General features: G+C 51.0%; 2 protein-coding genes across 8 annotated transcripts in view; one reads left to right on the top strand and one right to left on the bottom strand.

Annotated features, from left to right (window-relative positions):
• The window catches only part of Gcat (Glycine C-acetyltransferase), a 101,075-nt gene that overhangs the window by 32,523 nt on the left and 53,149 nt on the right, over positions 1 to 15,403 (top strand). For all 7 annotated transcript variants that reach the window (XM_077657217.1, XM_077657213.1, XM_077657212.1 and 4 more), the window contains exons 3-4: positions 2,020 to 2,109; positions 4,668 to 4,887. In XM_077657217.1, the coding sequence (XP_077513343.1) occupies positions 2,020 to 2,109; positions 4,668 to 4,887 (310 nt within the window). The remainder of the gene's footprint in view (positions 1 to 2,019; positions 2,110 to 4,667; positions 4,888 to 15,403) is intronic.
• LOC144126328 (uncharacterized) lies at positions 8,260 to 10,907 on the bottom strand. The gene is made up of 3 exons (XM_077660403.1): positions 10,853 to 10,907; positions 10,078 to 10,222; positions 8,260 to 9,289 (listed from the first exon to the last, which is right to left on the bottom strand). Exons 1-3 carry the CDS (start codon positions 10,905 to 10,907, stop codon positions 8,260 to 8,262), a joined length of 1,230 nt encoding a protein of 409 aa, XP_077516529.1.

Raw genomic sequence — 15,403 nt, 5'->3', positions numbered from 1 at the left:
GTACAGGCAATGCAGTGTCATAGGGAAACACCGAGACACACTAACAAGAGAAATAATAGAAGCTGCTATGATTATAAGACTGCAGGACGAGTGCATATGCGCACCATCCGTGGCATTGTCCCATGAAGAGATGAAATATCTAGAATGTGAAATCTAACACGTGCCTTATAACCGCCGTTCTTGTACCCTTGCGCATGCCTACAGCTATACTTGTATGTTTTTTTCCTGTTTTGATCACCAGGTGGCATAAAAAACCCTACTGGTCTTGAATAAAACTTAGTTGACAGTCAGCGCTGTTGTGTCCCCTTCTTGTTCTGTGCCGTCTTTGCGCTGTAATAATGAATCCTGTTTTCCGGGGCATGTCTACAAAAGCTGGCGAAGATCAGTGTCCAGCGTGAAACATGTGGGACACGTGCTGCTCGGCACTGCATCTTCTTGACAGCCCATTGGCACATCACTGATGGGGTATGGGCCACCCCAGCCCTATCCTTCTGAGGGATACCTCCTTCAATCCCGTTAAGTAATGAGGGAGGGGGTAAGTGCACAAGGAAGCGGAGCGGGGATCGAAACGGAGGCTGGTGTGTAAGGACATCTGCTTTCCTCTGGTAAACATTCCGAGCATCTTCTTGTAATACCTGGATGCATTTCATCATTTTCATATTGAGAGCATGTATCTCCTTTTCGTAACTATTTGAGTTGTTTAATAGCCTCTAAGGAGTTCATGTAGATATGGGCTTCTCTTATAGTAGACGCTATGTTACTTGTAGACTCCATCGCATCACTGATAGTAGAGCCCGATCACAACCAGGTCCGGGTGGTCAGCATCTGCTCTGCATACCTGATATGGGCAAAGAAGTATTGTATTTGAATGGAACTCAGTAAGTGCTTGCCTGTAGTGGAACCTGAGGCTTTCAGTGCGAAAGCACCACTCCAGACGTACCAACCCCGAGCAAGAATCCGGCCCTGTCTTGTCCCGTGCTCCAGATTAACCCGAGCTACCCGAGTTTCTCAGGTAAGCTCGGGCTAGTTTGTAGGAGCGTCGCGCAAGCTGCAGCCAATGGGAGGAAATTAACGATTGGTCGCGAGAGGTTGCTCGGGAAGAGCGACATGGGTTGCACAATCGCTACAGCAGCCACCTGTCAGTGCAGTGGTGCACCACTTAAATGTTGCACCACTGCGCTAGTTGTGGCATGAGGACTTGCCACCATCTATGAATGTTAAGTAGACAATGACCAATTCTGCAAATGTGGGCATTAACCCACTAAAGATATCACGTCATACTCTTCATTCTTCAACTGGTGGGGACCTTTAAGCTCTGCTTTAAGATTTGTTTTTTTTTAAACCATAGAACCAGATCTTAAGGCAGAGCTTAAATGTCCCCTCCAGTTGAAGAATGAACACATGCTTTCGCACGTCTACTCGGTTTAGCTACATTAAACCCCTACCACTTTTTTCTTTGCTCCTTTCTATTTGTTATTCTTCCTACTATTTTTTTCTTCAGTTTCCTCCTCCTCTGTGCAGTCACAGCATACAGTGCACATCAGTACATTTTTGGTTTAGATCAGTGCCCTAGTTGTCTCCTGGTGTTGTGTCGCATTTTATCAGCAGCGTTAACTGTCAGTAATGTATCAGTTAGCCTGTCTCAACACCTTGGTCCAGTTGACCTCCTTCCAATGGTTTATGCAGCACCAGGACACAGCTGCAACCACCACCGACTATCCCCGTAGTGTGGCTGCATTTGCTCTCTCTTCTTCCCATGATGTCTTCATCGCAATACTCAGCAGACTGTGCACAATAGCTGCCTATTCTCTACATTTGTTCGGAGGACTTAGTATTGGAACTGGCTCTGTTTGACAGGCCGTGCTTTTCTTGAGCAACATCAACAGGAACATGAAAAACTTACCTGAATGAAGCGGCAGATTATTCTGTGTTTCTTCACCTATGACTGGGGTGTCATCATGTATTGTTGCCCTCCATCTGTGCCAGTGGTGACGTACTGCGGTGATGGTTCTCATGCAGAGCCACCCGGAGGTGATTGAGGCTGGCAAGCGGGCCCTGGACACCCACGGTGCGGGATTGAGCTCTGTGCGCTTCATCTGCGGAACACAGGTGCATGGGCCCTCTTCTTGGGGGCAGTCCCGTGGGCCAGTCATTTCAACACAGAGACCACATGTACTCACGGGCCATCCCCTTCCTTCTGGCCACAACCTCCTGAATTGACATTTTTTGACTACAGCTGAGCTATCGAATTATTGTTTATATCAAACAATTAGAATATCTCCTTAAGAATCCCATGCAAAAATATAGTGCTGCTATTAGCATTTATTGTAGGGGTGTGCGGCTAGGGCTTTTTCATAAGTTGAATCAAACACTAATGGTTTCTTTGGCTGAGGCACACTGTCTCCGTGACAGTGTGCTGGAAGTGACATTAATATGGTGCGTCCCTTTAACCTCAGCCGAATGTGCGAAACACATGCATTGTGCCATCGTTTTTTCTTCCTCCTGTACACTGTGGCCTCCAAGACTCTTCAAAAATCTGAGGACACCTTTATGAGCAGCTGACGCCGATGACCGGAATAAACAATTTGTACAGTTAATAGCAAGCTCTTCAGCAACAGCATGTGGGACTATGCTTGAAGCAGACATTCGTAGAAACAATGGGAAATGCACACCTACAAGCATGCTCGCGAAATGCTGCGATTATGCTACGCCGGGCTTGCAGGCTTTGATGCATGGGCTGGAGGTTTTCAGCTAGAGTAACTGCCGAAACTATCTGTAGACGATGCTCAGTCCGATCTCAGGTCACCACATTGTTGCCTTATTGATATCCTTTAATGTGTGCATATGTTGACAAAAAAGTACAATGTTATAAAGTGCATGCGTGCCAGATAAAGAGCACATGCCGACTGCTGCATGACCTAAGGTAGAACTAGCAAGAGGAAAAACATTGACACAAACCTTTAATTTTCTCTAAGGGCAAGACATGTGGCTCATCAGCTGGCAGCTGCGTGACTGCGGTGCGAGTAAATGCATTGCAACTGCTATTGCATTCAATATTTCTTTAAAGTATCCCCACTTGAAATGCTTTGTCTGTTTTTCTCTTCGTCGATGCTTCTTATCGGCCACTGCAGTGCGAAATTCTCTGAGCCAACAGCATCATTCCCCGCAGGGTCTGCTCGCACGTGCTGCACGCTGGGATTGTACCACGCTTCACTGCCGCTTTCGACGGTGGCGCAGTGCCACACAGTCGTGTCGTGCTTGTCCCAGCTGAAAGTGCGGTACTGCACGAGTAGCAGCTAGCCAAACGTGTGACATCGCACGAATGCACAGAAAACTCCACGAGTGGCGTCAGCAGAAGACACCATTAGTAGTGTAACTAAACACTAAATCGACTATGGGTAGAACATTCGTACAAATCTTCGCTGCCTATGCGAATATTTCTACAAAATGGTTACTTATATTAGATAGCAAAGTGCTAGTGGGGTGCTGCGGTGCAGTCCTATACCTGCATGACACAAAGTCAGGATTTTACTCTATGACTGTCATATCACATACATACAGGCAAGTTAGCTTCTGCTACTGAAGACAACAATCAATTAACCAGTGCCTTATCTTGGTAGATAAGAGGGCCGACAGCTACGCATGTGCCATGGCCTCTGGCTGGACATCAAGGCACAGTATGCTAAACCTTCTTGAGACTGGCCGTGCTGCCCAATCTTGAAGGCCATGCGTAAGCATTACCAGAGTCCTTCAGTACCATTGAAGGACTCTGGCATTGCGAATGTTCCCGCATGAATAGACCACTTTGCAGCACTGGACCCTCCATCCCGTGCAGACTGATCGCGGCAGCATGTGGTGTGGCATTGGAGTGGTTGCTTATTTTGTAGCAGTCATCCAAAAAACTACAGCATGTCTTATTCGAACTTTGTGCCATTTATTCGAAAACTAGTCGGAAATTTCAGAACATATTCGATCTGTTTTGAATAATTTTGAACACGGCTATTTGATTTGTAAAGCGAATCGAATGGGAGTATATTCGATTAGCAATTAAAAGAATATTAAATATTCACACACTCTGGTTTACCGAGCTTGCATTCAGTGGAATATTGGCTATCTTGAGCTGCAAGTGGCACATCTCCAAATGGCGCCCTTTCATCAGTTTTCACACGTGGAGACAGGTCGGCTGTGTGACCTTGGGCACCTGCTGGCAGCGCTACCCGCAGGCAAAAAATTCCAACTGGTCCTAGCTACATTACATGCAGTCTAGAGAGGCTGCGGCTGCAGAACAAGCAAAGAAGGCTTGCAGCCTTGTGTTCAGCGCTGCGGGCATCCACAATGTGGCAGGTGTTTTCGAAAAGGATTATACCTCTCTGACGGCATAGTAACCAGCTGGATTCTCTGAAAGCAAACTTTTCAGTTGCTGCTCTCTTAATTTAACATGCTCTTGCATTGCCAACTGTTGGCTAGCTCATTTCTTAAAGCTCTAGATTGTCAATTTATTTACTTCAAATACCGTCATGGCCAACAGGGCATTACTGAGGGAAGTTTTTGGGATGCTTAGTTTTTTTAGCTGTCAGGTTATGAGTGCAGCCATGGGGAAGACTCAAGGGTTTTCCTTTTGTAGTTCTTTCTGTGCTTCTTGAGTGCTCAGTCTTACCTGAACGCAGGATATCCACAAGGAGCTGGAGAAGAAGATAGCGCGCTTCCACGGCAGGGAGGATGCCATCCTGTACGCCAGCTGCTTTGACGCCAACGCAGGCATTTTTGAGGTCCTGCTGAGCCCTGAGGACGCAGTGTTGTCAGATGAGCTGAACCATGCCTCCATCATCGACGGCATTCGTCTCTGCAAGGCACAAAAGTACCGCTACAAGCACCGGGACATGAAGGGTATGCAGCAGGAGTCTGGGAGCCTGTACACATGTGGCCATAAACTTCAATGCCCCTGCAGTTAACTGCCTGCATGTAGAGAGCTGTAAACGCGCAGAAAGGGAGATGACAGCATACTGGGGAAATCGCGCTAAGTGGTACAGAAAGACGTGAACACAGACGGACGAAGCGCAAAACTGCATGTTGTCTAGCATTATCACGGAATGGACATCGCTTGTCTAGTCGTTCATGTTTCTGGAGTCATAAAGTTGAGAAGTTTGCATTGCATGAGAAGATGCAGTTGTGTATTTTCGTCAACTGTGTTTTCCATGTCACCTGCAGCTTGAAAATGCAATCGCTAGGCTTCATTAGACGAGGTTTGTAAAAGATGAAACCGACTGCTACGGCAACATCGCAGAAGCGTGCACAGAGCTCCAGCTCTGCGTCCCCTCCGTCTTTGCTGCTGCCTTCCTTCCACCAGCAGCTGCTCAGGCAAATGGAGAGCTATTGCTGGTAGTTTAGGACATTCTGTGCATATGAATGATTGCGAGAGCCGCACAGCCTTGCAAATTTCACAGAAGCTTGCTGCTCCCACTGGAAGTGAAAAGAAAAAAATATCGTAGACAACAGTGCATCCTTCTTTCATGCGCAATTCCCGGCTACTACGTTTCCCTCCTTGTGTATTTTTTTTTTCGCTGTTTCTTAAAAAAACGTAACAGCAGGGTTCTACTGTACTTATCTTGGAATCCACTCTGTTACCCTGACGGCCCCTCGGTTATCTTGCCTTTGCATTGCATGTTCTTCCCTAGCCAATTTCCTTGTCGTGATCGCAACTAGCATATTATTCATTTGCCTATATTCTCCCTAATCTGCTCTGCCATTTCCCTATCTCTTAACTGGCCACCAGCCATATTCCTTTCCATTAGAAGTGAGTGAATATTAGAAATTTTCGAATAGCGAATCAGATATACTTGTATTGAATTTGCTGGACAAATTAAATGTAGTTCGTGTTCAAGATTATTCGAAATGAATTTAATTCATTAGTTTTCATATATAGTTGGCACGAAGTTCCAATAGGGATTGCCATAGTTTTTTTTGATGAATGTTTCATGAATGGGGTTCTCCAAGACAGCACTGCATGCAGCCGTGATAGATCTGTGCGGGAAGGAGGGCTCAGCTTCGCGGTGCAGTCCATTCATGTGGTAGTGTTATAACCATACACATTGCCTTCAAGAATGGGCGATTGGACAGTGTTCAGCCAGGTTTAGCAAACCCTGCTGATATGCCTGATCTTGGAGGCCATGGCTCAAACTCTGGTCCCTCTCATCAATTGGGACTTGCCATCAGTTTGTGCGCACTCGTCATCAGTAATTTTTTATATGAGTGTGACATGACAGTTACAGAGTTAATACAATTAAACCTCAGTGTAACGAAGTCGGTAAAATCCGCACTTTACGTTGTTACATTGACATTTTGCTCTATTCAAATTCGTCTCTCAGCACGCAAAAACCCTCCAAAACGTGTTGCCGGATCGCCCCTGGAAGCCTTTAGTATTTGCGGCGAAATTTGTCCATTACTTCCGTGCTTTCTTCACCCTAAACGGCATTACACATCAATTACACATCTGTATGACCATAGAAATATAATTTTGTCTTGTGAGTTTGCAAACTGCCTCAGCGTGCACATTGTGTTGAGCACATCGCCAACATGGTGGCGCATTCCATCGCTGCATCCTTGCCTCTTGAGAGTGAGGTGGGGAATAAAGAAAACGGTGGCAGCCATGCTGGCTCCCACCCCTTTTCTACCTTCCAATGAGAACAAGAAGAATGCCTCTAGTCAAGTGAAATCCGCACACCGTGCCTTGTTGCTTTTTCACTGCAAGCACTGAAGTTTTACCATAGTTTTAGCGGAGAGCCTCTTGCTCATGATCAGATGGTCACCTGCTACTGCACAGGTGCAGCTAGGTTCCCGCATAAGCAGATCATGGTAGCGGAATAAAGATCACGCTGTGCCAAACCTGTCTTATGTGCCCATTTGCGTGCATTGTCTGAGTAGCAAGCAAGATTGTAGGTGCGAAACATAAGACTGGCTTCACAGCCCATGGGTTTGCCGGCGACACTGACCTTTCCAGTTCATTTTCCGAGATTTGGGAATCTATAAACATGGCACGCTGTCTTTCGGTGCTGATTTTGGGCAAGATAGAGCTACGGGCTGACCTAGCTGGCTGCACCAACGCTCTTGCCAGCCTTGCCTGTATTACCCTAGATGGTGTGGCAGGTGGCGCACTCTCCGTTATAATCATTGCATTTCTGTGTGCCTGCATGCTCACATCTGCCAGCTGTGTGGCATCGGCTTTTGTGTGTACTTCAGTATGCGCTCCGCTTAGCTTTAAGGGGGGACACGGCTCTTTGAAACAAAAAAATAGCGAAAAAAATCGATTTTTTGAAATTTACTTTTTCGAAATCTACAGCTAGTAATCCTTAAATTCACCAGGTTTCCAGTCACATGGTTCAGTATTTTGAGTGCACGATCAATTTATACCACCCCTGTGAGCTGAATTCTACGCAAAAACAACATTTTTTGTCACGGCGCGTAGCTCTTTTTCCACGCGCGCAATTGCGGCCATTTTGGTCTCGTTGGAAAGAGCGGCTTTTCTTCTTGAATTTCCCGCTACAAATGGCTCCGACCGTTCGCTGGTGACGTCGAAATTCGCGCACAAAGAAAAGTCCCAACGCGCGGCCCTCTTCGTCGAGCTAGCGCACGTGACCAAAAAGCACGCTATAATTGGCTTGCCAAGGCTCCCGTAGTCTGCTCCACTCCTCAGGCAACACGACGACGCGTCTCTTCGTTCTTTGTGACAAGTGTGCAACGATGTCCGATCCAACGGGAGAGTTCGCCACGAGGCACAAGTTCGGCAGAAGAAAGAAGCGATCTCTTTATAACTTCCAGAAGTGTGCCATTCCTTCGGAGGACATCGATGCCAAAGCCGCGGACAGTGCTGAAGTAGGCCTAGCCTTCTCGTCGATGAGCCCAAGTGTTGCGGACAGCGGCCGCGTTCAGCATGACACTGCAATGTTGCAGCGTGCGGATTTGGTACAGAGAGAGGTTGAAACGCAAGAAAAACTTCAAGTTCTTGGTTTTTGCTTCAATGCCGGCAACGACGCGAAAGCTGGATTTTCCCACTCGCGCTGACTGTTCTGCTCTACCGAGCTAAGAGACGAGTGATTACCGTGCCCCCACATGGGAAGCCCTAACAAGAAGCCTTTATTCATGCCCGCAGGCAGAATATATACTCACTGAGGGGCACCGCCCCCCTCGCTCCTAGCGCCATCGCGTGACAACTCGAACAAGCACAAGGCAGCGACCACTACATCTTCCCTCCTGAGATTGTTACTAGTGCAACATGAGCGGCGGTCTCACTGCACGGCCGTATCGCATTCGAACCTGTTCTTGAAGTTGAGGCGAACTCTCTTCCTCAGGCGACCTCTGGATCTCAGGCGAAGAAGGTACGCGCAAAGGTCCAACCGGCAAAGAGCAGGAAGAACTTTGTTGCAACCTTTCAAGTTTTGATGGCGAGGTTGCTGCCTGTTCTGGGATGTTCTGGCCAGTTGAGAAACGCACCAGATGGCGATTTCTCTGCAGAATGCAGCCAGGAGTCTCAACCACGTACGACCGAGGTCGCTGAGCAGGGCTGAGGACCCGACCGCTGCAACCAATGTCCTTGACCCTTACGTCGTCACCTGGTTTCAAAGGACTCAGAGGGCTTGCACTGTGACTGCAATTGTAGTTATTTCCCTGCTGCACCTTGGTTGCAGAATCCTGTGCCCTGAACGTCTCGTTACTTGGCAATGCTGGCAGAAGTCGTTCTGGCAGTCCCGGAAGGCGTGTTTGCAGTTTTCGTCCCATCAGTAATTGGGCTGGAGATACGCCCGAAACACCAGGTGTGTCTCGGTAAGTGAGAAGGGCCAGGTACGGATCGGAGCTTTTCTCAAGCAGGTCCTTCACTGTCCGTACCATACGCTCGGCCTCTCCATTACTCTGGGGGTATCGAGGGCTGCTTGTCTCATGACGGAATCCGTAAGATCGGGGGAACTCGGTGAAATCGTTGGATACAAACTGAGGTCTGTTATCTGTCCGCACGACGTTGGGAATCCAGAAGCGAGCAAAGCAACTCTTTACAGCAGCAGTAATTGCCGTAGCAGCTGTAGTCCCCAGTGTGACCACTTCAGGGAATCTAGAGTAGTAATCGACAATCAGAACATAGTCACGTTCTTTAAACTGGAACAGGTCGATACCGAGGTGTTGCCATGGCCTCTCCGGTGTGGGAGTTGGCATCAGTGGCTCTGAACGTACGACTCGAGTTTCAGCACACTTGGTACACTGGGCTACAAGGTCTTCAAAATATGCAACGGGACGACGGTCCCTCCAAAAGGAAACCACACCAAGTCAGAGAGAGCCAAAGGAACACCGTCTGCGGCGCCTCCTCTTCTTCTGCCCAGGGCACTTGGTCGGCTTACGCCGTGCCCTGGGCGTTTATTCCCATAACTTTCCACCAAGAGGGGGGGGGGGGGGGGGTTGAAAGAAAGGGAAAAAAGAAACGAGAACAGGGAAGAAAGAAAGTCTATCGCGACACAGTGCGACGGTCCAGGTTGTTCGAGTCCAGGGAGGCCAACCGGAAAGTGTGGCATCCTCAAGTGATGTCGTCCCACGGCAATGGTGGCAGATTCCAGTGCAGCGGGGCATCGATGCTTTGCGCTGCACTCCTTGTGAAAGGCATCGAGCACTTCCAGATGAGCCACTCGGCATTCCGGGCGAAGGTTCTCAGGAGCATAGCTTGATTCGCGGTAGGCATCAGCACGCAGTGATGGCGTTTGAGGTCCCGTTTGATACCAAACTGTCCAGGTAGATGGCGGAGCTGGTTGTAGGTGGTTCTTCCCCGTACGACAATGGTGAGGGCTCGTGCTCGCCTCCAGACAGTGGTTCCATTAATCCGTTCACCTCCAGCTTAGCCCGACTTTCGGTTCTGGCAGCATAGTCGGGCGACGGCGCTTGTATTTGCTTTTGCGGCCTCGTGTTAGCTCTTGGAAGCGCATCGCCGCGCTTGCCCTTGTCTAGTTTGCCTGTGGGCGACGGGGTTGCTTCGATGGGCGCAGTATGGACGGACACACCTCGGAACTTGTAAGTGCACCCATGGCACAGCGCTCCACTTACGGGGCGGCATTCTGGGAGGGAGGCCTGGAGCCAGCAGGCGGCGCCGGCACTGGTGAAGACGTGGGAGCCAAAAAGCCTGATCCGGGAGCCAAGTCGGGATCACCGCGGGTGCCAGAGAAATATCTCTTCATGTTAGAAACATGTTCTGGAAAAATGTGGTGCACATCACATTGGCAATGCTCAGGCAGATCTTCGAGTCAGTATGTCACGGGGCTGAGCCGGGCAACAACACGGTAAGGGCCGCGGTACCGGGGCAATAACTTCGTGGCACGCCCAGCGCAGATGGTGCGGTGAACGAGGACCAAATCGTCGGGTCGGAAGGAGGGAGGTGGCGTAGCTGCCTTATTGGCCGCTTGCACATGCTCATGGGCCCGGAGAAGGTTGCGCTGGGCGTCGAGGCAAGGACGCTGAAGTCGTTGGGCGGAGTCCAGTGGTGACACCATAGGATGGGGCAGGCCCAACTGCATATCGAGGGGAATGGAAGGCGTTCTGCCATACACGACCGAGAACGGCGTCGCATGCGTTGTTTCCTGCGTCGCAGTGTTGACGGCAAAAACTGCGGCAGGAACAAAACGATCCCAGTTTGTGTGGGATGGAGCAACGTAGGACGCAAGTATATCCATCAGTGTCCGGTTAACACGCTCCACGAGACCATTACACTGGGGATGGTTGACGGATGTCGTTGAATGTGCAATCCCAAAAGAGCGGAGGGCTTGCTCAAATTCATGCAACATAAAGCAGCTCCCTTGGCCCGTAATGAGGCGTCGGGGCACACCGTGCCGAAGGACGAGATGCTGTTCCACAAACGAGACGGCATGGGCAGACGACATGTCAGGAATGGGCAGTGCTTCGACGCACTTCGTGAAGTGATCGATCGCAGCCAGAACACACCAATTGCCGGCGCGCGTCTTTGGAAACAGGCCCAAATGGTCCAGGCCAACCAGCTCAAAAGGTGCACTCGGTGGCTTCCAAGGATGGCTTGGGTGCCCGAATGGACGGCTTTCGGTACTGACACGTCTGGCAGGACGCCACGTGTTCCTTGACGTCCCGGAACGTATTGGGCCACCAAAAGCGCTCAGACACGCGTGCGTAGGTCTTGCCGCGACCCAGGTGACCAGCCGTGGGGGCGTCGTGCAAGCCGCGCAAGACCTGCGAGTGCAGCGTTGTCGGCACCACTGGTAACCACACGAGAGGTCGACCACGGAGCCGCTTCACATGGCACAAGATGGTATTCTCCACCCGATAGACCCGGCGCAGTTTGCGGTGGCGTGGGCCGGCACCGGTGTTGAGAGAGCGGATGATGGCAGCAATGTCGGAATCTTGTGTTTGCGCGGTCTTCAGGTCCGTCAAAGCCATCACAGAACAGAGGTGGCGCGAAAGGAAGTCGGCATCTTGATAGGCAGAGCCGCAGCGATGCACGATAGTAAAATTGTACTCCTGAAGTTGGAGGGACCAGCGCGCAATTTTCGCATTGAAATGTTTGGTGGACTGCAGCCAAGTGAGGGTGCTATTGTCCGTCACGATGGTAAAATGACGCCTGTACAGGTAGGGACGAAACTTCTCGGCGGCTCAGACAATGGCGAGGCATTCAAGTTCCGAAGAGTGCCAGCGGCGCTCCACGTCGAAGAGCTTGCGGCTGGCATAGGCTAGGACCCTGTGGTCACAAGACTCGTTTTCCTGGAGGAGGACTGTGCTGAGCACATCCTGGCTAGCATCCGTGTGGAGGATGGTGTGGGCCGACTCGTCATAATGGGCCAACGTAGGAGGCTCAAGGAGGGCACTCTTGACATTGAGGAACGAGAGCTGTTGGGTCGATGTCCAACTCCACACGGCATCCTTCTTCAACAGGGCGGTCAAGGGAGCGTTTTGCTTGGCAAAGTTTGGAATGAAGTGACGGAAATAAGAAGCAAATCCAAGAAAACTTTTCAGCTTCTTGGGAGTGGTGGGAACTGCGTAAGCCGTGAGCGCTTGTAGTTTTTCAGGGTCGAGACGGATACCATGCCGGTTCACGATGTGACCCAAGTACGTCACTTCCGTGAAACCAAAGAAGCATTTTTTTGGTTTCAAGCGAAGCCGAGCAGAGGTGAGGGCTTCGAGGACAAGTTTGAGGCGTCGCTGGTGTTCATCGAACGTAGCCGCGTAGACGATGACATCGTCCAGGCAGACCAACGCCATAGTCCACTTCATATGGCCCAAGACGCGGTCCATGAGGCGTTGGAAGGTGGCCGGCGCATTTGAGAGACTAAAGGGCATGTGGTTGAACTGATAAAGACCATCAGGCGTCACAAACGCCGTCTTTTCCGCGTCGTCGGGGTGAAGAGACATCTGCCGGTAGCCCGAAAGAAGGTCCAAGGTGGTAAAGTATTGGGACCCCTTCAGGCGGTCGAAGGCGTCGTCAAGGCGAGGCAGCGGATAAACTTCTAGATGGGTGACGGCGTTGAGCTTGCGGTAGTCCACGCAGAAGCGGATCGCCCCATCCTTCTTCCTCACAAGGACGACGGGAGAGGACCAGGGGCTGCACGAAGGGGAAATGATGCTCTGATCTAGCATGTCGGCCACGTGCTGCTGAATAACCCGCCGTTTGGCTGGTGCGACAGGACGGGGTTGATGGTGGATGGGCCCGTGACCGGCAGTGTCGATGCGGTGGTATGTCCAGGTAGTACACCCGAGTTCTTCGGCATGCAGAGCGAAGCAACTGCGGTGTTGCTGCAGTAGCGCCGTGAGTGCGGCGAGCTCCGCGGAGGTCAGGTTGGGGCCAAAATTGAAAGACTCCCACGGTAGGGCCTCAGGTGGTTGGTGGGGTCGGTGCCATGGCCTCAGGCTGCAGAGAGGCAACCGGCGAGCCTGGGCCTAAAACGTGCGCCGTGCACAGGGGCGACCCATGACGCAGTACGAGTGGGTGACCATTGATGTTAAGGACCAGCACGTGAGCCTTTCCGTTCACCACTGACAGAAGACACCGAGGTGAGGTCGTCTCGCAAGCTGGTGCGGCGCAGCGGGCTGGCTCGAAGAGCACCTCGGAGGTTATCTGGTCGCCAAGCTGGCCCTGTACGCAGGTTGTCGCGCCCGGTGGTAGGGCCACGTGAGAAGCCGCTAACACTGCGCACACGTCGGACAGCGGAACGTGACGTCGAAGGTTCGATACGACGCCGCGCAGAGAGGCGGAGGCACGCTTGGCCGCCGACACCAGGGAGAGGCATAGCCCTGCACCGTAGTAAAAACGCCGACAAGCCCAGCCTTGGCGACCAGGTAACCGCCGATGTGCTCTTCGAGCCAGTTGCAATTTGCAACTTGCAAATTGCGGTTTCAGGTTGCAATTTGGCCACCAAACGCACTCTTGGGCGCGTTCTTGACAGCGGCATACGCCTTGATGCCCATTGTGCAGCAGTGCGAGAATGCCCTGGCGTTGAGCAGACAGAAAGACGATACGGCGATCCAACAGAAGCAGACCCTCGTACACACTCAGTCTGTTCCTCTCCTTCCAGTACGGTGCTATGTGGGTTGGTACTCTGTTCTTGGAAGGCCAGCCAGTAAGTCATGACTGAGGAACACTCCCCATCTTGAGCTTGCTGTCGGCGAACATCATCTAGCCGACTTGCCACCCGAGGAGGTAGATCCTTAGGACCTCGCCGATGAAGATTTCCAGGCTGTTAACAGCTTTTGAGGCTGGCGAGTCACAGGGTGCTCGTGATGGATGTGATAAGCCGAGCCGGGAACATTTCCCGGCCACAAGTGAAAGACAACACGCCAGTCGAGGGCATACCACCCACTCACTAGCCCAGTCATGCATGCCTTTTTATTGACCGACGCGGTGGCACCCTCCAGTAATCAATAACGTCACAATAGAGTGTCGGCCGGAGCTATTAGTTTCCCTGGTACATACTTGATGGTGTACTAATAGCGCATCAGCTTGATACGCATTTGCTGTACTCGAGGTGGGAAGATTTCAAGATCCTTGCTCGCAAGGAGGGATACGAGAGGAAGATGATCCGTCTCGACCTCAAAGCTTGACCGCGAAGATACTGGTCAAACCTAGCCACGCCCCACGTGACTGCCAGAGACTCCTTTTCCGTCTGACTGTAGCGTCCCTCTGTAGGAGTGAGGGATCCAGAAGCGTAGGCCACAGCACGTCGAAATCCTGAAGGCTGATCTTGGAACAAGAGGGCCCCCAGACCATGAAAGCTTGCATCAGCTGACACTACAGTCTGGTAATGTGGGTGGTACTTTGCCATGCACGTTTCCGAGCTAAGCAACGACTTGATGCAAGTGAAAGCTTCCTCTTGGATGTGACCCCAAATCCAGGTGCTGTTCTTGTTCAAGAGAGAACGAATGGATGTCGTGATATCCGACAGGTTTGGAATGAAACGGGCCACATGGTTGACCATTCCAAGCAACCGGCGAACTCCACTGACATCAACTGGCACCGGGAGATCCTTGATAACCTTGACCTTATCTGGGTCCAGCGAAATTTCTTGCGCATCCACGATGACTCCAAGGAACTTGACAGAAGACACTTGGAACTGACACTTCTTTTCATTGAGAGTTACCCCAGCTTGATTTAGGCGAGCCAAAACGTCAGCTAGGCGTCGGTCGTGCTCACGCTGGTCCCTACCGAAGACTAGTATATCATCGATCATATTGACGACTCCGGAAGTGCCTTCTAGCAGTCTTGACATGAAGCGCTGGAAGTATTCAGGAGCTGTCGCGAGGCCGAAGGGAAGACGCCTGTAACAGTAGCGGCCAAAGGCAGTGATAAACGTTGTCAGTTCTTCACTCTCACGACTTTATTTGATTTGGTGGGAGCTGGACCTTGCGTCGAGCTTGGAAAAACTTGTGCCCCACCAAGCTGGCCTAAGATGTCTTCCACTGTTGGCAAGACGTAGTGCTCCCGCTGGATGATCTTGTTAAGCTTTGACACAGAGCCTGTACCCCCCAAACGGCTTCGGCACAGTGACAAGGCCCGAACACCATGTGGTTGGCGTGTCCACTTTCTGGATGACCCCTTGGGTTTCCATGTTGTCCAGTTCCTTCTTCACGCTCTCGAGCAGAGGGAGGGGTATTCGCCTTGGGATGCTCGGTGAAAAGGGACGAGCATCAGGACAGAGGCGGATGTGGTATTCCTCTTGCACTTCCCCCAGTCCACGAAAGATATTGACCTGGGTTGATGGAACGCTCTCGATTGAGTTCGAAAACTGAATGACGCCCAAGTCTTTGATTTGCCGGTAGTCCAAGAAGGTAGGTAGTCTGATTTTTGACGACATACAATGTCTGGACAGTCACTCTGTTGCGCCACTCCAGGGTAGCAAGGAAAGTTCCCAGCACGCGC

This window comes from Amblyomma americanum, chromosome 3 (genome assembly GCF_052857255.1).
Source record: "Amblyomma americanum isolate KBUSLIRL-KWMA chromosome 3, ASM5285725v1, whole genome shotgun sequence".
NCBI classification, from domain to species: Eukaryota; Metazoa; Arthropoda; class Arachnida; order Ixodida; family Ixodidae; genus Amblyomma; species Amblyomma americanum.
The sequence above is the reverse complement of the archived record's forward strand: the minus strand, read 5'-3'. Positions and strand labels throughout refer to the sequence as shown.